The sequence below is a fragment of the Haliotis asinina genome, chromosome 8 (assembly GCF_037392515.1).
Source record: "Haliotis asinina isolate JCU_RB_2024 chromosome 8, JCU_Hal_asi_v2, whole genome shotgun sequence".
NCBI lineage: Eukaryota > Metazoa > Mollusca > Gastropoda > Lepetellida > Haliotidae > Haliotis > Haliotis asinina.
The window spans coordinates 51943606-51967944 of NC_090287.1; the positions used below are offsets into that span (position 1 = coordinate 51943606).

The following is a 24339-nucleotide window of genomic DNA, read 5'->3' on the forward strand; positions in this document are numbered from 1 at the left end:
GTATGTACGTGTGTGGACAGTTTGTTATATCTAGCGTTAAACAACATCAAACAAACATGTTTGTCATCCATCGTCATTACCGTTTTATTTGTCCATGGAGTTTTTGATGGATCCAGTAGCAATACGTGATACTACAAGACTGTCCTGGCTGGGGTTTCCTCTGAAGAAATTGGCCTTCACAGGAACCGTACCGTGTAGTACATTCAGTGTCTCAGATTCAAAGGGGTAAGGGGGTGGGGGGGGGGGGGGGGGTGCGGGGGGGTCACATGAAGTCATGTGTCATGTGTTCTTCTTCCAAGAATAGTGTGCCTCAACTGTCCATTTCTGGTCCATACTGGTTTCATCACATGTCGCCAAAACAACATCTCCAGACGTAGATGACCCCATCATGCAAAGATCTTTCTCCGTATGTTTTATTTGATTTGTGTCCTGTAACAGAAAATGGATGGCATTGTATCGTGTAAGACGTATACGGCATACATCAGTAGAATTATTTCAAATAATCGTTGAAATTTCCAAGGATTAAATTTCTCGTGGCCAATGACATACTCGAACTGCATGTTATTCTTTGATAAGTCAGTTATTGAATCAGACTAAAGTAGAGGCCATTCGTCCTCCACTATATATAACGTAATCCTATAATACGTCCGTTTTGTAGGAATAAATGCTCGGGCTATATCTGCTCACAATATACGAGGCACGACAAGAACATCGCGTTTTTTTCGGGGGAAGCACCGTTCACTACCAGATTTCCCAGTAGCGAATGTCGACCACCGATTCCCCAATAGATCTTGGGGCATGAAAAGTTTCCATCTTGCTACATATGGTACCAAATGTGTCGCAGTCGGTTGTACTAGCAGTGTTGACCAATCAACTTTTACAAACGATATTACACATACACATGCTGTGTTGCTTTCCTTCTTGATTCGCTACTACCGGTCTTATAACGCTGTGGCATAAAATAACATCCATGATAAACCATATTATACCAGTCCGAAGTGATGACTGGCATCTTACCCAAGCATTGCTTCCTATCTCACTCACACAAACTGGTCTCCCTGTGCACTTTTTTGGTACCTTGGTCCTGACATGTAATAGTGACCTGAAATGGGAGCTCACGACATTTGGCGAAACCTTGGTATTTCCGGTGACAAAGAACGGCCTTTTCAAATAGTATCCTGGTTGTCAGGTGACAAATTTCAGAGCAAAACCTTCCCACAATTAGCCAACTTGTACGACTGTCCACAGCGATGATAGCCAAGCAGGCTTGTACCCTTGATCCGGTCTAGTGAAGGCATATTTAGTGGTCGCGCCATTCGGAACCAGAAGTGATAATTAAATATACGCTAGTCACTGGAAATATTGTACCGGAAGTAAGCTGGGCCATGTCTCGCATATCGCTAGTTGGCGCGCTCAAAGCGAGCCGGCAACCAGCTTGTTATCGCAAGTAGTACTTAAAAGGAGAGACTTAAAGGCCATATACCCGTTTTACATACCTCAATCCAGTTCCATGGTTCATTATCAGGGCCTGCACAACGCGTGAACTTCAGTCTAAAAGGCGCGTGTACTTTCGCCGATATGCAAACTTCGCCAAGAGCTATTTGTCCTTTTGTATTCCGACGAAATATCTATTTAAAAATAAGACAAATACAGATGTCATGTCAAAAGTAGGTAGAATGCCAAATGTCGAAGCCAAAAGCAAGAGAACAATATCACGAAAGCATAAAAAACCACTGCTATCCCAAAACGTTTTTCACTGGAGCTGAATACATTTTCACATCCACAACTTGGGAGTCAGTTAATGTGTGTGTGTGTGTGTGTGTGTGTGTGTGTGTGTGTGTGTGTGTGTGTGTGTGTGTGTGTGTGTGTGTGTGTGTGTGTGTGTGTGTGTGTGTGTGTGTGTGTGTGTGTGTGTGTGTGTGTGTGTGTGTGTGTGTGTGTGTGTGTGTGTGTGTAATTGTGTGCGTGCATGTACGTTATTGAGTATGTGTGCGTGACTGGTAATGTTTGGTTGTCACTTCATGTTGGACCTACTTGTTGCTGTACCCGCTGCTACGCCTGCCCGTATTGTATATCATTCCACTTTCTCTCAATTCTTACAAAAGTGAGGGGCGATGGGGCAGCCTAGTGGTAAAGCGTTCGCTCATCCCGATTTCGATTCCCTACATGGGTACAATAGGTGTCCCCCCGCAGTGGTATAGCTGGAATATTGCTAAAAGCGGCCGTAAAACCCAACTCGCTCACTCACTCCTACAAAAATGGTCGTATTTCTTACAGGAAGGACTATTCCAGAGGTATTCTACATTCCAAAACCGACTGTAAAGAGCATGTAATTATTGACACCATGAGTGTACAAATACATAAACATTCGAAAATGCTGGAACGTCATAGGTCTGAGGGTAAAGCTCCATATTGTGAACTACCCTTAAGAATGTTATGATATAAAATGTTTGGGATCAGTTGTGATGCTGGCTACAAAAGGGTTATTACAAGATCCTACTAAAGATTAACACATTATTATACTACTTATTACGCTAGTATTTGTATAGTGAAATAGTAGTACGCTTTGTGTTTTCCATCGATCATCGGATGTGTATTCCAAACGGCACGTCGTAATATCAATCTCAAGTCCCTGGGGATCATACAGGTGCATGGAGTTAATTCGGCTTTTCCATCCTCACGAGGTACCCATTGACAGCTGGGTGGACTCGGACACATAGTCACAGTACTTTGTCCAAGTTTACTGTACGATGCTGTACCCGTAACTAGGTGTAAGTCACGGATTCATATCGTCACCACCTGGTCATATCCCAAAGGATTCGTGGGTTCCTTTAAGTGCACAGGGTTGTGTTCTGTATACTAACATATGAAACACAAGAATGACATGTATTGACAATAAGGCGCAGTACCTCATCAGGCCGACCATCACATGTTGCTATCTTTGCATTTCTGTTATCTTTCCACAGACAACTGTTTGTGCCTTTCAGACGTATCTGAAATGAGAAACATGAACAAGTCGCAATTTGTACTTCAAAATAAGAACTCATAAACACGTAACGAGATAGTCTGCCAAACTTTAAAATGACCGATCTGTCCGGACACACAGATAACGCATGTTCAACTGTGCATTGATCGACTTATCAGTAACACCATGTCCCACTGTGTGTTTAGTATAAGCAGACATATCTGGATACACAGAAAGTATTACCATGCCCCACTGTTTGTTTCGTACAAGCAGATGTATCTGGATACACAGAAAGTAATACCATGCCCCACTGTTTAGTACAAGCAGATGTATCTGGATACACAGAAAGTAATACCATGCCTCACTGTATGTTTGGTACAAGCGGATGTATCTGGATACACAGAAAGTAATACCATGCCCCACTGTATGTTTGGTAGGAGCTGTGGGAAGTACATCAACATGTCAGGGGCGACATTCTCAATGTACCACTTGAAACTTTTACAGCGGAGATTCCGTCTTAGCTCCCATTGGTCGGACACGTCCACGTGATAACTTCGTAAGTCAGGTTCCCTGATATAAAAGTTTTCTTTATATTCATCCATCCAAGCCTCCGCCACTCGAATATAGTTCTGTTAAATGGTAAAAGACACAATTTTATAAAATCTATATATCATCTTCATTGTTATTGTCGTCGTCATATTCTTCATTATCATTTCATCACCGTTTTATTCAGAAACAGAAATTTATAACATCTGGTGATGTCTTGTTAATAAAAGTTATGTAGTACCGGCGTGATGCATTGATACACAAAATGATACTGTAACATGAAATGGTACATAAAATGGTACATAAAATGATTCACAAAGCGTAACATGACAATTTTGAATGGCCTTATTTTGTTGCTATAGAACAGAAAGTATGGTCTATTCACTGAAACGGAACATGAATGCACTGTTTTGATCAGATATGTATCACACGCAACAAATATACAATAATTGTTAGTATGTATTATTAGTTACAGCGGTTTTATACGTCTTCATCTTGTGCTTTCATGAGTGAGTGAGTGTGTTTATCTGGACGCTGGTTTTAGCAATACTCCAGCAATATCACGGCTGAAATGGATTTTCTATTGTACCCATGTAAGGATCGAACCTGGGTCTTCAGCATGACGAGCTGCCGCTTTCACCACTAGGGTATCCTCACTGCCCAAAATGTGTTTATGGGCACATATGACAGTAATACCAGTTTGAAGGGTACTGATAGAATGCATTGTTTAGCGCAGAGTAATAGGGCTAATGCGGCCACTCAAGCAGCATAAAATATATTTAGCGACATTTCCCGTTGCTTCCAGTATGTTCTCGTTACTTACGAGAGTTACTTACTCTGATTATTTTCTCTCTACTTCAAGTTACTGTCACAAACTTAAATTTTTCAATATTTTTCTGCAGAAGAAGGCTATGGTACGAAAAAACAATACCAGTGAGTTTGGTATTTGCCAACTCCTACTTACATGACGTATGACGGGTATTTTGATTTTGTCGGTGGCGACGATGTTGACGCTGTACGGCATGTAAGGATGGTAGACATGCCCCACTCTGGAGCAAGGTACCCACTCTATCTGACCTCCACACATCCATACCTGGAGGGTCAGGAGAGGAAGTACGGAGTTCAATATGAAAAGGATTTTACAGTTATGAAGGTGGACACAAGAAATACCTTTCACAAACAGTACTTATGTAGGGAGTTGACCTTTCGGCATGATGACGTCACTGTTGATGGTAATGATAACAATGATGTTAATTATATATTTATGTGCATATTTTAACCCACCTAAATCACACCAAAGGTGAATGAGTGAGTGAGTGTGATTTTACGCAGTTTTTAGCAATATTTCAGCAAACATCACAGTCGGGGGACACCAGACATGGGATCTACACAGTGTACCCATGGGGTGACGAGCGAACGCTTTAACCGCTGGGCCACCCCACCGATCCTACACAGAAAGAGCATATCTGCCCTTGTCAATAAATCAGTATCCACTCCAGGTTTTTTCTCAGCTCTCTGGGAAGTACGGGCCTCAAGCTGCCTATGATACAATAGTGCAGCTGGAAGTACAAATGTGAAAATTCAACGAGTGGGGTCATCTAAGGGACGCAACTCTGCATTCTATACGTGTTGCTCAGAATTCTGGAAGTTTTAAGAATTGTAACAAAGGATGCTAGTACATCTAAGAGCCTTACCTTGAAAGACAGCTGGAAGTTTTCACCACCCCAAACTAGCAAATTGGTATCATACCCGCCAATTTCATGGAAGTACTCGCGGTTCATTGCAAAAAGTCCTCCTGCATGCGTTGGAGACCTGCTCGAAAACAAATACATGAGTTACCCACAAGCACAATAAGAATGATAAAAATAATATTAATGAAGCTCGACCAAGGGGACAGACAAAGTCTCTTTCGGGAGTGTAATCCAACCAGTACTCTCATGGGGAATCGAAGCCGTGCCTTCGGCGTAACGAGCGAACACTTTAAATGCAATGCTATCGTATCGCCCCTAATAATAGATAAGCTCAGTCTTTATTTAATTCAATTTATTGAATTCACACTCACTTATGAGGTTCCGTTGGGTACTTCTTTCTGGCTTTCTCTTCAGCTGTTAGTGGTATCTGCTTGTAGTTAAAGCCCCAATCAAACACGCCCTTTTGTTGCCCGAGTGACGGCAACGGGAAGTAAAGCAAGTTGTAATATTTGATGTAGTCGACAGTTGGCACAGCTAAGGTTTTCCTGAAATACAATTATACCACGTCTACTAAGGGGCATTACTTTTGTAAACAGCGCTGTAGCTTTGTGCTTCATTGTTTCAATATTTGATGTAGTCGACAGTTGGCAGAACCAAGGTCTTCCTGAAGAACAATCATGCCTTGCCTACCAAGGGGCATTACTATTGTAAACAGCGCTGTAGCTCTGTACTTCATTGTTTCAATATATGATGTACTCGACAGGTGGCAGATCTTAGGTCTTCCTGAAATACAGTCATGCCATGTCTACTAAGGGGCATTACTTTTGTCTTTTGTAAACGGCGCTGTAGCTTTTCACTTCATTGTTTCAATAGATCAACTGATGTCAAACAGCATTAAAGAAACCTTTTGGTCAAAGTGAACTGTTATGCACATTCTATTGTGCACAGTGTTTGCTGAGTATTACCTTGATGTACCCGAATATGATTGTATGTGATTTGTTTGCAGTAATATGACTGCGCTTAAAATGGTGTGAAAGTTGGATATTGGTCTAGAGGATTTAGCGTCTGCCTGGAACGTTTAAGGGTGGTGCTCTGATCAGACAAAAAGAAGCAGGCAGATGGTACTTGTTGTTTGCTTGCCTGACGCTCAGTATTAACGAGATATAACATGATAACGGGGTAAAACATACAAATACACACGCGTCCCGATAAAGAGCCATAATCCAATATAAATTCAGTCTGACATCACGTCAATTCGTGTGTAATTCCAGAGCACGTCTAAGGAATCTAAAACAAAGGAATCCAGTATTGATGCCAGTCAGTTCTAACAAACATGACAACAAGAGTAAGGAGTTACCATCAAATGTTTTAATGCAATGAGGTAATAGTCACGACCTACCTGTTGAGAGCTATTCTTTGTAACAAGGGAGGTAACCAATTCACGTTACATTCACAGTGTGAGTCCAGTACAACAAAGACATCTGCGGTTGCCTCCCTTGCTCCTCTCATGCGGGCACCAATGAGCCCAAGCCTCTCTTTGTTCCGGTACAACTTGACCAAGCCATTGAAACGCCGAATATAGGATTCCAGTGGAGTTTTCAGGTGATCTGAGGATAAAAATATAAAATAACAACCCGTGAAGGTCCCGGGGTAGAATAGGCCTTCAGCAACCCATGCTTGCCATAAAAGGCGACTCAGCTTGTCGTAAGAGGCGACTAACGGGATCGGGTGGTCAGGCTCGCTGACTTGGTTGACGCATGTCATCGGTTCCCAATTGCGCAGATCGATGCTCATGTTGTTGATCACTGGACTGTCTGGTCCAGACTCGATTATTTACAGACCGCCGCCATATAGCTGTAATATTGCTGAGTGCGGCGTAAAACTCAACTCACTCAGTCACTATAAAATAACAGTCCATCTGGCATCAGGATATCATCTTCATAAAACACTGAGTATGGTAACATTGAACGGCATTTGCGATTAGGGGCGATGTTAACACGTCATAATTTGGAATTAGAACTTCTCTGTAAAATACAGTTTCTAGTACTCTTATTTGAAACTAATCGCCAGCACACTTATCAATGGGGTTCTCAAAGTCCGTGGTCTAACTACCAGTTGTCCGACTCCGATCTTTCTGAAAGCCGCAGTGGCTGAGAGGATTAGCTAGGCGGCTGACTTTCTGTGTTGGCGACTGGGTGCAAGAGTCTGACAGTGTGGGTTCTGATTCAACCCAATGTAAGTACCAGAATATATACCATGATGAGAAATTGTAATAAAAAATATAACATACATATAACTACTTTCTAAATAACATTGTGTATTCGACGATATTGTCAAACATTTGGATGGGTATTGCTAAACGTTTTGCATGGTGGTTCCCCATCTTTGAGATTCCACTTCAGCTTCGATAAGAGTGCTGATAATTGAACCCATTTCTCTACGTACCGCGCACTTGTAAGAAAGTTAACTTCTAATGTGAGAGAGTCTTTACCAAAGGTGCTGGCGTCGTCCACAAGGACCACCTCCTTCAAGAGGGATGGCGGGGAGCGGTTGATGATGCTGTGGACAGTCCTCAGAAGAGTGCTGTTGCCTTCATTGTAGAATACGACCACCACAGAGGCACTCGGAAGACTGGTGGGATAGTGCCAAAACCTGCACCTGGAACACCAGATAATAGCACCGAGTTGTATGTATTACAAATACTGATGAATACAATAAATTTAAATATAGAGGGTCAACAAATCGTTCACCCAACATTCTCTAAGACGACATTTTCACAGGGTTGTGTTAGTGATAAAGACCCATAACAATGTGAATTAGGGATGTAGTTTTGTTCTCAAATGTTTTCCTGAAACTTAGATTATGTCAAATACGTCAAATACCTCGCAAAGTTAATTTTCTCGTTTAAATCTGAACATCTTATTCCCTTATTTGAAATGTTCTTAAACATCTTGTTTGAGACTGGACATCAAAACTACCACAAGGTCCGCCCTGGATCTATGCCTGTCTTTGTGATATAGCTTAAACTTTAGTGACAGACAGACGTTTTGACAAGAATGTTTTTCATTCTTTGCATAACTTTGATATTTAACCAAAAATGATCGAATAGCCGTGTTCTAACCTACTCTGTATCTCTTGTGTCAGGGATGGATCGGTCCAGTGAGATCTTGTCGCTCACACTCATGTCACATCCGTACTTTTTAATGGACTCTTCGTCAGGTGTTTTCAAATAGACCCCTGCTCCATTTTCGCCTGAATATAAAAACATAATATCTTCCATAACGTAGCTTATACACTTTTATCGAAACTGACCTAGTGTTTCAGCTGTACAGATATAAGTCAGTTATATACTGAAGGAAGTAGTTAAGGGAACACCACTTAGTGGCAGTTTTCTTTTGTTTATTTTCAGATTTCCTCCCAAAGCTGGTGATACAAACTGGAAATATTAAAGGAACAATTAAATGTGTTCCTTTATTTATTTCTCTCAGTATATGTAAGATGTGAGGATGATTTATGAAAGGAATTTCATGTTTCATCGGCAATCTTATTCGCATTCTTTCTCTACTTCGATAAAGATTTTGTACTGTTTTCTGAAATATATGAGTGAGTGAGTGAACATGGTTTTATGCTAGTATTTTCTATAGTCCAGGAATATAGAGGGGTCACCAGTAATGGACATTACACACTGGAATAAAACCCGGATATTTGGAGTGAAAGACACTCTAAGTACTGGGCTACTCTAAGTTGGAGGGCGATAGCTTTTGTTGGTATCAAACCACAGAGAGTTTCCGGCAAGTTTGTGGCTGAATGTGTCATAACTGACTAGAGAACCTCTGATAAGCAAATAACGCAAGGATACCTTACAGGTATCTCTTATATGAAGTTCGATGAGGTCAACATCTGCTAAAATATCGATGTACAAACCTAGCAAAATATTGAACTCATAATCGTATATTACGTCGGAATACCGCCTCGATTTGCTAGTAACCTTTTCAAAACCAACCTGGTCCAGAGCGCACTTCTTTGATAGTTGGTTCATAATTTCCAAGTTCTCCCTTCTTAAGCACAGCCGCAGAGTTGTCTACCCTTGGAACATCCTTCTTTTCATTGGGCAAATCCTGCTGTTGGTCGTGATCCCGTCCTTTTGCCTGGTTTTGTACAAGTGTTTCTTTCGCCGAAAGCTAGGTGAAAATAGGATGTGTTACTCGGAATCACATATCATTGATGAGTGTTCGATTTACGTCGGTGTTGGTGCACTATGCGGAGCAGACCTGTCGCGGTGGGGTCATCAAGACATGGTTTCATAAACGGTGTTCTTGTGTGGAATCGAACATGGCTTCCGAAAAACTAATAACCCACTCCATAGCTCCTTATCAGATATTCCTCAAAGGTGTACAAGCATATATATATTTACACACACACACACACACACACACACACACACACACACACACACACACACACACACACACACACACACACACACACACACACACACACACACACGTGCGCACGCGCATTTTTTTCTTTTACATTCAGTACATTATATTGATTTTATGTGTCCGCTTTGCATTCAATGCATGTTATTGACTTGGTGTGTCCGTTTTACACTAAGTGCATGATAGTCCCTTTGTTAGTCCGTTTTACAATTAATGCATGATATTAAATAAAAATGAATAGTCGACACTGATATGATAAATTAAATGTTACATTGATTGAACTTTGGTGCACTTACCTTTTCTTTTTCAAGGTCGTTTAAATCCTTGTTCCCACTTGATATGAGGCATATAGCTATTACAAGACAGGTAAAAACGGCAACCTTTAGGCGACCTCTTCTCCAGAACCATAGCAACATCTGGCAAGGCTTGCAGATACTGGTCTCTTGCCTAGAATGACGTTCGTATACTTCTCATTTTCTATTTGAATTGTTTTCACGCAAACGATAAGGACATATTCATGATGTAATAGATATGTCTTAACGAGGTTATTCGCATGTGCCACGGAGTTCTGGTACCCTGCACGCTTCCTCCCTATGGTATTCTGTACATGTAGAGTATTCGCCCTGACGGCGAAATTTCCGAAAGAAGGTTAGGGTTGATAAGATGTTATTCGTCACTGTGATTAAGTCTTCGTCAATCCCATATTGAAGATCATTAACACAAAGAGTAGTAGGTCTTCTACTGCAGCCAATGTACTAAACATTACACGAGAAATAGAAGCAACCAATTCTTTAAGCTGAAACGCTTACCTTGGGAAACCTTGGGAAACCTTTGAAATGTTTGGGACACGGCACTACTGAGTTTCATCTAGTTCGTACTCCCGACATACACCTCGACTAAAATCAATAGGAGCGAAATTCATAACGAAATCGTAGGTGTGAAATACCATGAGGATGGGAATTCAGGCTATTATTGCCATGTGTAGCATTGCTTCTCTACAGAAGTTGAGATCAATAGGTTTTATGGTGATGTTGGATTATTGACAGACAACAGCCGGACGCGACAACAGGCTCGACGGCAACGTGTTGCCACACTTCATACCTGATGGTAGCCTTCAAATCAGCCATGAGTCCTGTGTTGGACATGCTGCTGGTAGGAAGCTGGGTTCAACTTTGTTATCTCCTAACATATAAGAGTTGAATCTGTCAAATCTGTCCAATCCGGCAAGCTGTCAACGCCGGCATACAATCTCAGTCCCGTTCGCGGTTTGTACATTTATCATTAGCTCTACAATCCGTAATGTTGTATAAACCGGATTATTTCTTCAATCCAAATGAGTGGTGGTTTAGACAGCTCCCACTGTATGTTGATTGGTACTGGTATTTCCGGAGCATGGCATGCTCTCCTGCATGGACCGAACATATATTATTAATATTTTGGTGGTAAGGTGGGGTTAGGTAAGGAGCATTAGAACCGTATGGGTGTGTTGCAATGGGGATTTTGTACGCAGACTAGCTATTTGTTTTCAAAGTATAGAGCATATTTTTTTTGCAAAGCATGTTGCAACAATGTTTTCGGAACGAATAGTTATTTTTTAAACATCTTCTGGAACATTTTCGATACAATATACATGAGAACACACTCACATGCACACCCAAAAACGATCCGAATGTTCGAACAATTAACTTTGCAACTGGGCATGTGTCCAAACGTTTTGAAACTAATCGTGGGTTTTACAGATTTGTAGAAGGCTTAATGCCTGTATCATTTCTAGATTCCCACTTCTAGAGTCACATTTATCAAAAACTTGAAAACCGTACTCATTCAGATTAGTATCATTGGGTTATTCGTGTGATTTTATCTAGAAACAGGTGTTATACAGGGTTAAATGCTTTCCCCTTCTCTTTTCATGGTTTCCAGCCATTATGTTTCTGCATGCCTGTAGAGAATGCATCTGAAGGGTGCTTATCCGCTGAAAACGTACGGGATATTGGACCTCAGGATGAACAACTACTGCGCACTGGAACAATCAAACACCGAACACGAGTCGCCTCAAGGTAAAATCTCAGCCCCGGCGTATTCCATATTTAGACGTGATGTTGCATTGGTGTCTAACCTCGGATACCCCCGTTATACTTCGACTCAGTGGTGTTTGATTGTGCCAGTATTTACTCGCTGACTTGGTTGAGTTGATCTTTTTTAAGAGAGGGTGGTGTTGTTTCTGATTTTCAGTATTGCGGCAAATATCTATATGAAATACACACTGTACACACTGAACAACTCCGTCTAGTTCTTTTTTCGAATGGTTTGTGGTACTTGTCCTACCTAATTTAACAATACCGAATGTGCCATTCCCATGAACAACTGTGTCTTGAACATAAGGTATTATATAAACTATCTAAAACACAGGAGAAACAGTGTCTTGAACATAAGGTATTATATAAACTATCTAAAACACAGGAGAAATTGTGTCTTGAACATAAGGTATTATATAAACTATCTAAAACACAGGAGAAACTGTGCACTTATGTGTGAAGGTTAGGCTTGAACGCCTCTGTGAGTAGTATGTCATTTAAAATCCAGCTGAATTAGTGAGAAAAGCCCAAAGTGATGGTCTGAAACATTTACCATTTTGATGAACAGACAGGTATGGTGCTGACAAAATTAGGAACACAATGGAGCCGAACCAGGAATCTAATCAATGATAGGTTTCTAGCGTGACAAAGGAGCGTAAGTCTGCCAATCGAATTGTGACACCTTCGAATTGTAGTCACCGGTACCCCAAGTTTTTATCAACTAAGTGATCAAACACAACACATATGAAACAAACCACAAATTTAATTTAACTAAAAGATTGTCACTCATTCTTAACATGACATGACACGACAAAAACTCAGGTGCATCATTACATCAAAGACAATCGTGATAATATAGGCAGTGTCCGTAGGTTCATTGGGAAAGTGTATCTAATAAATACATGTACTGATTATAATCGAATTATTCATGGTGTGTTCATTCTGCAATGAAACAGTTATGATATATACAACATGATAGGGTGCCATTGAAGCACTATTTTTCTACATGGGTTGGACTCCATGCACACACATTAACAAAAATAGCGGTAGATATCTATTCTTGTTCACGTACGTGCCAGATCCTGCAACAACACCTCATTTATTCCTGGTAAAACTTGCGCTGCAAGATCTTTAAGATCGGTGGATGTATTCAGATGGATGTATTTTGAGATGAAACTGACTCTGTAACTTGATGATGGGTGGTAGAAGTCGGATTTTATACATTCCCATGGCAACTGGGGACATTTTGTACCTACTGGATTTTGATCAGTTCCAGCTATTGTCTTTTTCATCATCGCTAAGCCGGAGTATCATCACATCCACATGTATATCTGCTTGAAGATCCATTTCTGATCATTAGAATTGATATCGCATTTCCCGAAGAACAGAAAATTTGTCCTTTCATTAAACTGGACACACATATGTATCACGTTGTTTCTGATTTGTTGTGTTTCCTGAAATAGAAAAAAAGATCCTTGTAATAATTAATGGTCGCTCATACCATCAACCAAATGTTTGACTTCCATAGACTAGAATTTTACAGGTTGCCTTTGTTTAGCTAGACGTGCAAAGTAATATTCACTCACTGTTCAGTGTATTACTTTTTAAACTAAAATGCAAACCAAGGTGCATAGCTTTTAAGTGCACAGTAATCTCTTCTGTTTCCATGGCTTTTTAGATTCATGACTGTGGAAGGATATGCTTTAAAAGGTAAAATGTGTAACGTATTCCTATGTTGACATGAGAATTTGTTACTGTACACTTACTTGATCCATGCAACGTACTTACTTGATCAATTATATATTTCTACGCTGAGGAGTTACATTTCTGATCTATATAAAATATTAAATAAACATTGCCAATTTATGTGAAAGCATCAAGTAACAAAGATCTTTGAAATGCAAGAGGAGTCACTGAGTAATTGACATGGCATTTTACAAGACAGCTTAACATCAGCATAGCTATGTCTGTTTTGTTTTTGCGTTTTTTTACACCATCTTGGGGTAAAATATTACCTCTTATTTTCCTCAGTCTGATCTAACTACGAGCGGGGCGGTTAGGTACCTTAGTGGTTCTGTTCGTACATGGGTACAATGTGGGTAGCCCATTTCAGGTGTGCCCCGCTAAAATATTGCTAAAGTCGGTGTGAACAATGCTGACTGACTGACTGACTCAATCGCTCACTCATTAACCCATCACTCACTCCTCACTCACCCGCTCACACACACACACACACACACACACACACACACGCACACACACACGCACACGCACACACTAATTACTATCAGTAATAAACATTTGTCATCCATTGAGAAGATAAAACGAAAGACTCTCATCGGTCTCATTCTTTAGAAATCAAGGTAGGTGTATTTGAATTTTCGTTACCCCACGGCGTGCTCTAAAAGCTAAAAAAGAAATATCCCTATAGTATATATCAATTCGTCCTCACCTTAATATATTGCCAGGATCCTTTGGGATTTTCGGGGCATCGGGATATCTGAGGGTATGCATTATCCTTTGTACGCAGCAAGCATCTCTCCCCTTGGGTCAGTCTACCGTGCACGTCTAGTCGGTAAAACTACAAGTTTACAAATCCTTTATATTTGGTGACTGAACTGAACCTTATACATACTCTGGCCGCCATAAGCAACATTAAAGTTACAGCATTCCGTGACAATATTGTGTAAAGTAAAGGTACACAATCTGAATCAACGTCTTCATCGAGCAGTGAGAACAAATATAAGAGAACAATATTCAATCTTGAAAGCTTTGTTTTGTCAGAGTGACAAAATGGTTTTACACATTTTCGATAACGTTCCAAGTTTTAGAAGTAAATTCGTGTTGAAGGATTTTGGTTTTGTGTAGAAAATATTTGTGATTTAGCTGTGTTCTCTCATTTTACAAAACTGAACAGGTGGATAAGTAAATTCACGGAATTAGTTGATTTTAACTGTTCAAGAGTTCGCTCGTCAATCCGAAAACCCAAGTTCGAATCCCCACATGGGTCAATTGTGCGAATCTCATTTCTGGATACTCCATCGTGATACAGCTAAACAATTTCCGAGAGCGGCATAACACAACAAATCAACCAAAAGGGAATGCTTCAAAGCAAAGAAGCAAAGGAAAGTTGGCTCCTGCATCAAGCTGACACGCCGTCGCTTAGTCTAAAACCTATAATGAACTATACATATAAATTACTATAAACTTACCTGTGCTTCATTATATGGTCGAGACCCACACGGTATCAGCATTAACTTCCCTTCTTTGACTTCTGTCCAACACTGGTCTGAATACCATGGTCGAATCTGACAGATAGTAATGGACAGTTGTACTACTAATGTGCTCCACACCAAACCTGATGAAGATCAAACATGGACAGTTTCAAACGCTCATCGTAGATGTTTAATATAATAAGATAAAACACAAAAGGCATAGAATGTATGTCAGAATCCAGTCCCTCCCTCGACAAGTAAGTTGCTCTTAAAGGAGTACAAAACTGACAATGTTATGGCTTACACACCAGAAATGGGCTTCACATATCGCACCAATCTGGAGAATCAAACCCAGGTCTTAGTGACTTATGTAACCCTTTATATAGTAATAAGTTTAGGTCTGTATACCTATTTGCATTTCTAACGCTGTTTCTAAGGGAGACAAGACCCTGTGGATTTACCCACAAGACTATTTCTCAACCATTGCGAAATGGATTAATTGACATAATGATTTAATATACCTGCTTATCCGAAATGCTTCGAAAGCAATGCTTAGCTTGTTGTAAATGGGTAACAAACGGAATCAGACTTCCCGACCTGGTTGACGTCATTGTATACCAGTGGCATAGATCGATGCTCCTGATATCGATCACTGGATTGTCTGGCGCAGATCGAATATTTACAGACTGCAGCCATATTTCTGGAATAGTGCGACGTTAAACGTGACACAAACTAACACAGTTGCTAAATCCTACCTGTCCCCATTCGACATTTTGTGGAGGAGGTGGAAACTTTTCAAGAAGTTCATAAGCCACGTTGTCCATGAACCACTTGAAACTTTTGCAGTTGTGTTTGCGCCGGAACTCCAACTGCGGCTGTAGATTCTTCAACGGCGTCCCTCGTAACCATGGTTCCAGATTATAGAAGTGTTCCTTGTGTTCCTCGTCAAACCACACTTCCACCACACGCATATAGTTCTGACAATTACAAGAACATATATCCAAGAATTATTCATATCTATCAATTATTATTCATATCTACCGATGCTTGAAGTAAGAGGCAACTAACGGGATCGGTTGGTTAAACTTGCCTGACTCACGTCAACGTATCCCATTTCTGCCGATGACGTGTGTTCCTTTATTGTCTGATAGAAACACGATTGTTACAGACTGTCGCAATATAGATGCAGTATTGCTGGATGTGGTGTTAAACAACAAAGAGCAAGCAAGCTAATAACACCCGGGGAAGGTCTTGAGATCTTGTCTCTGTCTGACATGTATGTGGTTCCGGCGAGGGTCACAGTCCTACACCGAAACGTCCTCCTAGGGCAAGAAGTCCACTGGAAGCAATGACCAACATCCTGTCAGTGTAATAGTGTAATGTTCACCTAGGAATCATCATCCTAGTGGTGATGCACAAATGAATCAAGTGTAAGTTGGGAACCTTTGCCCTTGAACGTTAGTAACAAGGATGAAGATATTTAGTTTAGTTATTATAATATTAGTATTTGACAAACACAAGGTACAGGATGAGAGATCGTTGTGTACGTCACTTCTCGCAATAAGAACGTTTTCTGACACTCTGTCACTGTTGAATGTGGCATTTGTAGGTGTATTCTTAGTGTATTGTCAGTATCACTAGGGAATTTGAGACTGGGGTGTGGAAGGCGTTTCTTCTTCTTCAAAAGAAACTGAACATGCACCAATAATGTACACACCTGATTGGTTGGTCTGTTGCTTAACAAATCACTCAGCAATATTCCACCTTTATGACGGTGCTAAATAATCAAGTCTTGACCACACAACCCAATGATCAACAGCATGAGCATCGATCTACGTAACTGGGATACGATGGAATGTGTCAATCAAGTCAGCCAGCCAGCCTGACCACCCGATCCTGTTAATCACCTCTAATGACATTCATGGATTGCTGAAAACAATTCTAACCATGATTTTCACGAACAGTACACGAGGAGAAGGCAGGGGATACTACCATTTTGGTAATAGGGATCTTGTACGACGGTCGAATCTTTCTGTCGACTGCGTATTGTCTATAAATGTGCCCTATCCTGGAACACGGCACCCACTCGATACTGCCTCCACACTGCCAGATCTGTGGAAGAATCAGGAATCAAGGATAGTGCCATTGTATTCACTGAAAAAAAACTAGCCAGACCAGACAATACAGTGATCAACATCATAAGTATCGTTCTACGCAGTAGGAATACAATGACGTGTCAAGCAAGTCAGTGACGAGCTCAGTAGATATTTGAATGGGACACTTATTAATACATGAACATAATTATTTTTTTTCTAATGGTTAATTGTATTATCTATCTTTAACGACAATTCACGACAACCAAATGTGAAAATCTTAAATCGTTACCTTGAAGGAGAGTTCAAAGTTCTCCCCGCCCCAGATTTCAAGACCAGGATCGTAGGCACCTAATTCAAAGAAGTACTTCCGGTCAATGGCAAAGAGGCCCCCGGCATGTGTAGGAGATCTGGTGATTAAATAACGTGAGGTCATGAAATGAGGACGTTATGTTTTCCTTTAAAAGGGCAATCAATTATCTAAGACAACCTAGTCAGTTGTGACACCCATTTCAACAAATCGTAGGTATAACTCGATATACATGGGGAAATAAACAAATTAGAAAAAACGTATAGTGAAAATAGTGCTAACGAATGAAGTCAGTTGTTAATTTTCAATTATCAATTGCCATCCATCTATATTTATTAAGAGCCTAAATGCAAAAAAATATAAACAGCCTAAATATGTCACTGCCTTCATAGGAAAATATATTTCTCTGTTTTCGTTCTTAAAGAATGTGAATGTTGTAACACTCATCTACACAATTAATTCGTGTTGTCTGGGCCTTGATACAACCGCAAAATAATGCCTAAATACGGAATACGCACAAACCAAACGTTTACTTCGAGACAAAAGCAATTTCGATGCAATGGTGTTTGGCTTAGAATGGGTTGCACCTGTAAGGTTCGCTCTTGTAGTTTCTTCGTCCTTCTTCTTGACCAGGTAAGAGGCTTTCCTTGTAGAACAATGACCACTCGAATATACCTCGGTAGTGAACGCCGTAGTAATTAGATCTGTACGTGTACTTAGTCCAGTCAATGCCATCGATTATAGGAACAGCCATGATTGTTCTAGAATTAACAAGTTCAGGTGAGTTAAAAGATGTTCAGTTGTTGAACTCGAACTGAAGATCAGACACATACTTAATGACATCTATGCAAACATCCAACCACCCAATTTCCCTCCGTCCGTCCGTATGTCCATCCATCCACCCGTAAGTCCTTCTATCCATCCAACGATCCATCTATCCTTCTGTCCATCCATCTATTTATCCAATATGGCTGCTTTAAGAAGATGCTATTTGGGAATCATTGAACCTGGACATAGTCGGACATAGTCGGACGATTTAGTGAAATGTGGTTGTTTACAATCTATTTTATCAACCATTGAAACAATTTATTGATTTCAGGGTATCTCCTGTATCCTGTCATGTCGACCCTTACCGGTCATAGGCTATCCTTGTTAATAAAGGAGGTAGCCAGTTCTTGTTGCACTCGCAGTGAGCGTCGAGGAAGAGTATGACGTCACCAGTAGCTAGCAGCGCCCCCTTGGTCCTGCTCCTGATCAGGCCTTCCCTCTCGTCGTTCCGGTACAGCTTCACCAGGCCCTCAAACCGCTTCACGTACAGGTCCAGCTGCTGCTTCAGGTGCTCTGTGGGCCAAGATGAACGACTATTGCATTACGCCGCTGCCCAATATTTAGACGGTCAATAAAATATTGGATCGGACCAGAACCATCACTGTTTGACAGTGTGGGGTGCAATGGCCCATCCTGTAACGCACAGACATGCACATGCTTCTCCACGTTCTTCTGTAGCAATAAGGGTAGATTATAGTGGTTAAACCGTTCGCTCGTTACGCCCACGTTTGGGTTCGTTTCCCAGCAAGCTTAAGGATCCAATGCGTGACGCTAAATTTCGGTTTGAAACCCTGTTGAATATTGCTAAAAGCCGCATGAAACACAACGGCGTTAAACCCAACTCACTCGCTCATTCACTTACATCAAAGAATCCTTACAACTCAATTCGGCGGCAAAAACCAAAACGTCATTAACCTATCGCACACATTCATTCACTGTACAACAAAGAACCTCTACAGGTCCCCTTCTCTATTCGATGACTAATGATAGCTCGCCTTCTGGTAGGAGTCTCTGGTTCATTTAGAGTCTGTGAGGTTGCAACTGCCTCTACATGGATCCGCCAACCGAGTTACCTTTGTCACTGTCGTCGTCGACTAGTATCACTTCCTTCAGAAGCCGGGTGGGTGAGGTGTTGATGACGCTGTGGACGGTGCGGAGCAGGGTGGACCATCCCTCGTTGTGAAAGACGATGATGACGCTGGTTGTGGGAAGGTTCTCAGGATAGTGCCAGTATCTGCATCTGAGAAATATGGGAGGTGAACATTATTCTTCCGTCAGTCAGATTAATATGTGAACAGAGACCAGGTCTCTGATGTGACTTTTACAATCTATGCTTCTAGTTAGAGTCGTGTTTTTGTTTGTTTGTTGTTTAACATCCCTCTCAGCAATATTCCTGCTATATGGGGGACATCTTTATGGAATGAGTAAGAAGGCGTGTAGCACAATAGTGTTTGTGTGTGCGTGCGTGAGGGAGAGAGAGAGAGATGGTGGGGGGGGGGGGGTGTAGGTAGCCTATTTGTCATTGCTAAGAGCGGCATAGCTGTAACAGTTTGATTAGAATTTGAAATGTGTTTATATAATTTTACTTACACCGGAATCAATTTTGGGTTTGGGTCATATTTTGGGCTCACAAGACGAGACATACTTAATTCTTCTGGTCTTTAAAAGGTTGCAGCATTTCAAAGTAGGGTTCAATAAAAAGTTTTTCTCCAAATGAAAAATAGAGAGAACTTGGCATTAACACGTCACATCCAGTTTATATTATACCCACTCTTTCAGGCGGATGTCTGGTAGTGCTCTGTCCAAGGATATTTTATCACTATTGACCAGGTTAAACCCAAACTCTCTGGCCGACATCTCAGCCTTTATCTTCTCCTCCTCTGTGGTGATCACCGGCTCCCCGTATTCGCCTGAAGTCGAAAATAGAAGAAATAAATACTGTCTGATTGGGTTTGGTTTTATCCCCCCTTCAGCAATATTCCAGCAACATCACGGCGGGGAACACCACAAATGGCACATTGTACCTGTGTGGAATCCGAACCCGGGTCTTCGACGTGACGAGCTAACGATTTAACCACTAGGCTATCCCACCGCCCCTAGGAAATAAATAAGTATATACTTACATGCAATAACAATATACGCCATTCAAATGTATATTAACATAATTTCACACATTATTGTGGGGAATGACTTGAGTTGGTTGTTGCTTGACGCCGCACTAACCAATCTTCCAGTTAAATGGTGGGATACGATGACACGTGTCAACTCAGCGAACCTGACCACCCTATTGCGTTGTTCGCCCTTTACAACAATCATGTGTTGCTGAAGACCAGTTCGAATTCGGATGTTGACGGGTGGTATAGGGAATGAGTAAACACAGATTGGTGATGGATAATTGATGAGCTTACGAGGGACGTTACATGTTCAGAAATTACGTGGAACAGATTGGCTAAATTTATTCATCTTTCTATATATTTTGCATTTCTTATATATTTGCTTGCATGTGAGATTCAGAACTCATTAGTCAATCCCCGAGGTCTACCATATCTATACGGAACACAAGAGTAGAAATCAACTGACAACCTTGTAGACAGCAGCAAAGATTTTAAACTATCTTATTAACGTTGACTGATGTCAAACCGTTCGTCCTTTCGTTCGTTCGTTCGTTCGTTCGTTCGTTCGTCCAAATGCATACCTGGACCAGTGCGGTTGGCAGGGTCGAATATTTCATAGTTGCCGATAAGGCCATCTTTGAACACAGCCAGTGGTCTTGAGTCGATGCTTCCCCCCTTATCTCCACCTGCATCCCTCTCTTCGCCACCCTCCTTTATACTGTCTTTGCCACACAACTTAACTTCCTCGTCACATGGCCCTAGGACTTTATTTTTCTAAAAAGAAAAAGATAAAAATTGCAAGAATGCAAAATTAATAATGTTTTATTATGATTAAAGTAACATGCACATAGCTATACGGTAGACTTACGACTCTACCTTTCCGGATTAAACTAAATTTTAATAACTGAAAATAAAATAAGTAACTGGCTTGAAAAGAAAGGGATTCGGAAAACTGGGGTGTGGAAAATACATGTTTCCTGTCAATATTTCCAGCGACAGACAGTTAAACAAACGCGGGTTTCAAATGAATTTATGTCCCTTTCCGATACTTTGTGGGGTTCTGCGATTTATTTTATTTCGTAATCCTGGGTAGAATTATGAATAGGCACCCAGTGGCAGTAGTATGACTAGGTTGTCCGGAGCAAGTATTAGCCAGGGTAGTCTTGGTAGTATTATGAGTATAGGTACCCTGGGACAGTAACATGCATGTGTGGGGTGGTCTAATCAATTCAAAGTGTGGTTTAGCATCCTGAACGGGGGATCTGACACAGTTTCGATAGTTTGGGGAAGACGCACCAATCGGTAACATCCAGTAGAATTATGAATGTACATTCCGGGGTTGTTTTATGAATAGGTAGTCTTTGATACTATCGTAAACCGACAGTGCAGTTTGTAGTAGTGGACAATAAGCCGGTGGAATTATGAATGGGAGATCTATCATTATTTTTAAGTAGTGTTGGATATTACTGTTAATAGGTAATCAGTGTTATGAAGAGGTGGTATTAGATAGTATTATGAATGGATATTCTTGGGCAGTGTCATTAAGCCAAGATTGATACATAACTCAATTTAGAAAAGAGGGTATATTTGTTTAGAGCGAGTGAGTGAGTTTAGTTTTACGCCGCCTTTAGGAATATTCCAGCAATATCACGGCGAGGGACACCAGAAAATGGGCTTCACACATTGTACCCATGTGGGGAATAGAACCCGGGTCTCCGACGTGACGAGCCCACGCTTTAACCACTAGGCTACCCCGCCACCCTATTTGTTTAGAAATAACGGGATACAAACGAGCAAGCATAGTTGATACAGATGGATGTTATATTCCCTCATTAAGAAAATTATTATCAGATAACAGTGTGTTATATCGAAAAAAAAACACGAAAGTAAATCAATGATTTTTCGATAAACTGTTTTGTATTAATCATCTGTCTTATTGATAAAGCATATATCGAACAGCTAAAAAAACCCGCAATTTTAAAAGCAAATACAATAAAATCTCACAAACATAAGCGTTCATATTTATCTCTTCTATTTACAGACTTGATCCAAAAAACGAGTTGTGTTTCTTTTAGTATACATGTACTTAACAAGACTTCTTAACTTGTACACACATGTTGAGAAATATACGCGGTCACCAAATACATGCAACGGGGTAATCAATACACAATATTCATACAATCAATACACAAAATGTGTGCCTACCTGATATCGCTCGTGCAACACTCGGCGATCTACGTCCTGCGTTTGTGGACTCGGGACTTGGAAGTAAAAAGGTCCAAAAAATAAAACAAGAGCTCCTGTAATACATATTGTTAATAATTTGCTTAATCTTCTAGGTCTACGCCTCATGCCGAAATGGAATATATCTTCATGATACGATGGTTTTCCGTGCTCTATGTCGGATGAAATGATTTGAGGGAATAGGTGCACACACGAAGGTGTAACAGATGTTTTGAACAAAATCAATGGTAAATTCTGGATTGTGTTCAGAAACAGCACAAGCATTGATCTTAACTTTTCAGAAGTCGTAACAGATGTCTGGTTGAAAGACGGTGTTAGAACTGACATGCTCTTGTTTGATAATGGACACTATCGAGCAGCTGCAGCTGGTGTTCATTTTGAGTTTTAAATATAATTGCATGCTTTTTTCTAACTACATACATTTCCAAACAGGATGCGAACAAACGTTAGTTTGTTTCGTCATAAAAATTATATGGGGAAACAACGAGTAACGAATTGACGGATATTCCATTATGAATATCATGATATTTTGGTTAATAATGTTACATTGGTTCAATAAGGTTAGCATCGAACATTCTTAACTCTCTGGGGAGTATCCCAACCAGGCTATCAACGATGTTTTGACGTCCCATGTTTGATATGACATTAATATAAATGCCCACATGTCAGTGCGAGCAAATATTGTTACCGAGTTATAAATTTGCCTCCTCTGTAACACAACACCTAACATACTGGAAATTTTCAAAAAGTCGACAAAGTAGGCCACAAGTGATTGAGCTCGTAGACAAGCATCCTAAGAAACTTATCTTAATGCATGGATAGATGATCGGACTGAAAAGCATATACACGAATGAATGTCAAAACTGACATTTGTACTCTCAAATAAATGGCAAAACTGAAACACGATCGTCATAAGGAATATATTAAAGACTATATAGTATACAGGAAAAAGACGAGTGATTTCGGGTTCACCAAGCTCCGAGTAATATTGCAGTAATATCGGTGGACCCCAGAATTGTTGAGTTTATACATTATACCCATGAACGCGGGCTTTCGGTGGACCTGGCGGACGCTTTGAAAACTATAGGCTACCCCACTGTCCGACATACACGAAAATCTCAAACGCTGACAATCGCGTATACACGAATAAATGACACTGTACCAACGCTCGCATAACGATTTATTTATTTATTTATTTATTTATTTATTTATTTATTTATTTATTTATTTATTTATTTGTTTGTTTGTTTGTTTGTTTGTTTGTTTGTTTGTTTGTTTTATTGGTTTATTTGTTTGTTTGTTAGTTAAACGATAAACTGTTTTACACAAGAAAACCTGGAACTGGTGTTCCGGTTGACTAATTCGCAATAATTCTCTGTGAAGAGTATTGTCACTTATCAGAAGCAGGATCCGATATGGATGATCGTGGCCTCACTGACACAGACAGAGCTCAGGGGTTAAATCGTTCACTCGTCCGGGTTCCCCACATGGGACATAGACCCTGTTTAAAAGACCTGCTGGTATAAGGAATATATTTTCCTGTCTGTAGAAAGTTTTTAATATGAGCTTGGTTCTACAAACAAGGATAGTTAAACAGGCTGAGTAGCAAACTTTGAAGGTTCTGTTTCCTCTTCAGTGGCTTGTTAGTCTTGTGTGTCCTCGTGAACCCTAGAAATCTGCTTAAATCAGAAAGACGACCTCCCTGGTGAAATAACTGGTTTATCATTCTCCTAAGTGAGTGAGTTAAAATGTTAAGCCTTATTCGGCAATATTCCAGCTGCATGAAATTACTGGGATACAGTGACATGTGTGAACCGAG

General features: G+C 40.6%; 2 protein-coding genes across 2 annotated transcripts; both read right to left on the reverse strand.

Moving 5' to 3' along the window:
- Positions 1-59: 59 nt before the first annotated feature.
- On the reverse strand, positions 60-10656 carry LOC137294497 (N-acetylgalactosaminyltransferase 7-like). Its single transcript, XM_067825526.1, has 13 exons — positions 10451-10656; positions 9938-10088; positions 9206-9383; positions 8328-8454; positions 7694-7860; positions 6602-6809; positions 5574-5747; positions 5206-5323; positions 4476-4604; positions 3379-3594; positions 2910-2993; positions 1497-1628; positions 60-429 (listed from the first exon to the last, which is right to left on the reverse strand). The coding sequence occupies exons 2-13, from the start codon at positions 10055-10057 to the stop codon at positions 280-282; spliced, it is 1803 nt and encodes a 600-aa protein (XP_067681627.1). The 5' UTR covers positions 10058-10088; positions 10451-10656; the 3' UTR covers positions 60-279.
- Positions 10657-12461: 1805 nt separating this feature from the next.
- LOC137294077 (N-acetylgalactosaminyltransferase 7-like) lies at positions 12462-22695 on the reverse strand. Its single transcript, XM_067825012.1, has 12 exons — positions 22482-22695; positions 20858-21050; positions 19934-20072; positions 19236-19402; positions 18468-18675; positions 17922-18095; positions 17317-17434; positions 16924-17043; positions 15687-15908; positions 14929-15024; positions 14169-14297; positions 12462-13170 (listed from the first exon to the last, which is right to left on the reverse strand). The coding sequence occupies exons 1-12, from the start codon at positions 22626-22628 to the stop codon at positions 13030-13032; spliced, it is 1854 nt and encodes a 617-aa protein (XP_067681113.1). The 5' UTR covers positions 22629-22695; the 3' UTR covers positions 12462-13029.
- Positions 22696-24339: the final 1644 nt, after the last annotated feature.

Excerpts from the sequence above, each read along its gene's own strand:
- LOC137294497 (XM_067825526.1), bottom strand. The coding sequence starts at position 10,057 with ATGTTGCTATGGTTCTGGAGAAGAGGTCGCCTAAAGGTTGCCGTTTTT. Across the intron at positions 5,324-5,573 it reads TACCCAACGGAACCTCATAA|GTCTCCAACGCATGCAGGAG; the intron begins GTGAGTGTGAAT and ends GTTTTCGAGCAG. Across the intron at positions 1,629-2,909 it reads GTGATGGTCGGCCTGATGAG|ATATTTCGTCGGAATACAAA; the intron begins GTACTGCGCCTT and ends ATTTTTAAATAG.
- LOC137294077 (XM_067825012.1), bottom strand. The coding sequence starts at position 22,628 with ATGAGGCGTAGACCTAGAAGATTAAGCAAATTATTAACAATATGTATT. Across the intron at positions 18,096-18,467 it reads ACAAGGATAGCCTATGACCG|AACAATCATGGCTGTTCCTA; the intron begins GTAAGGGTCGAC and ends TGTTAATTCTAG. Across the intron at positions 15,909-16,923 it reads AGATCCCTATTACCAAAATG|AACTATATGCGTGTGGTGGA; the intron begins GTAGTATCCCCT and ends TGTAATTGTCAG.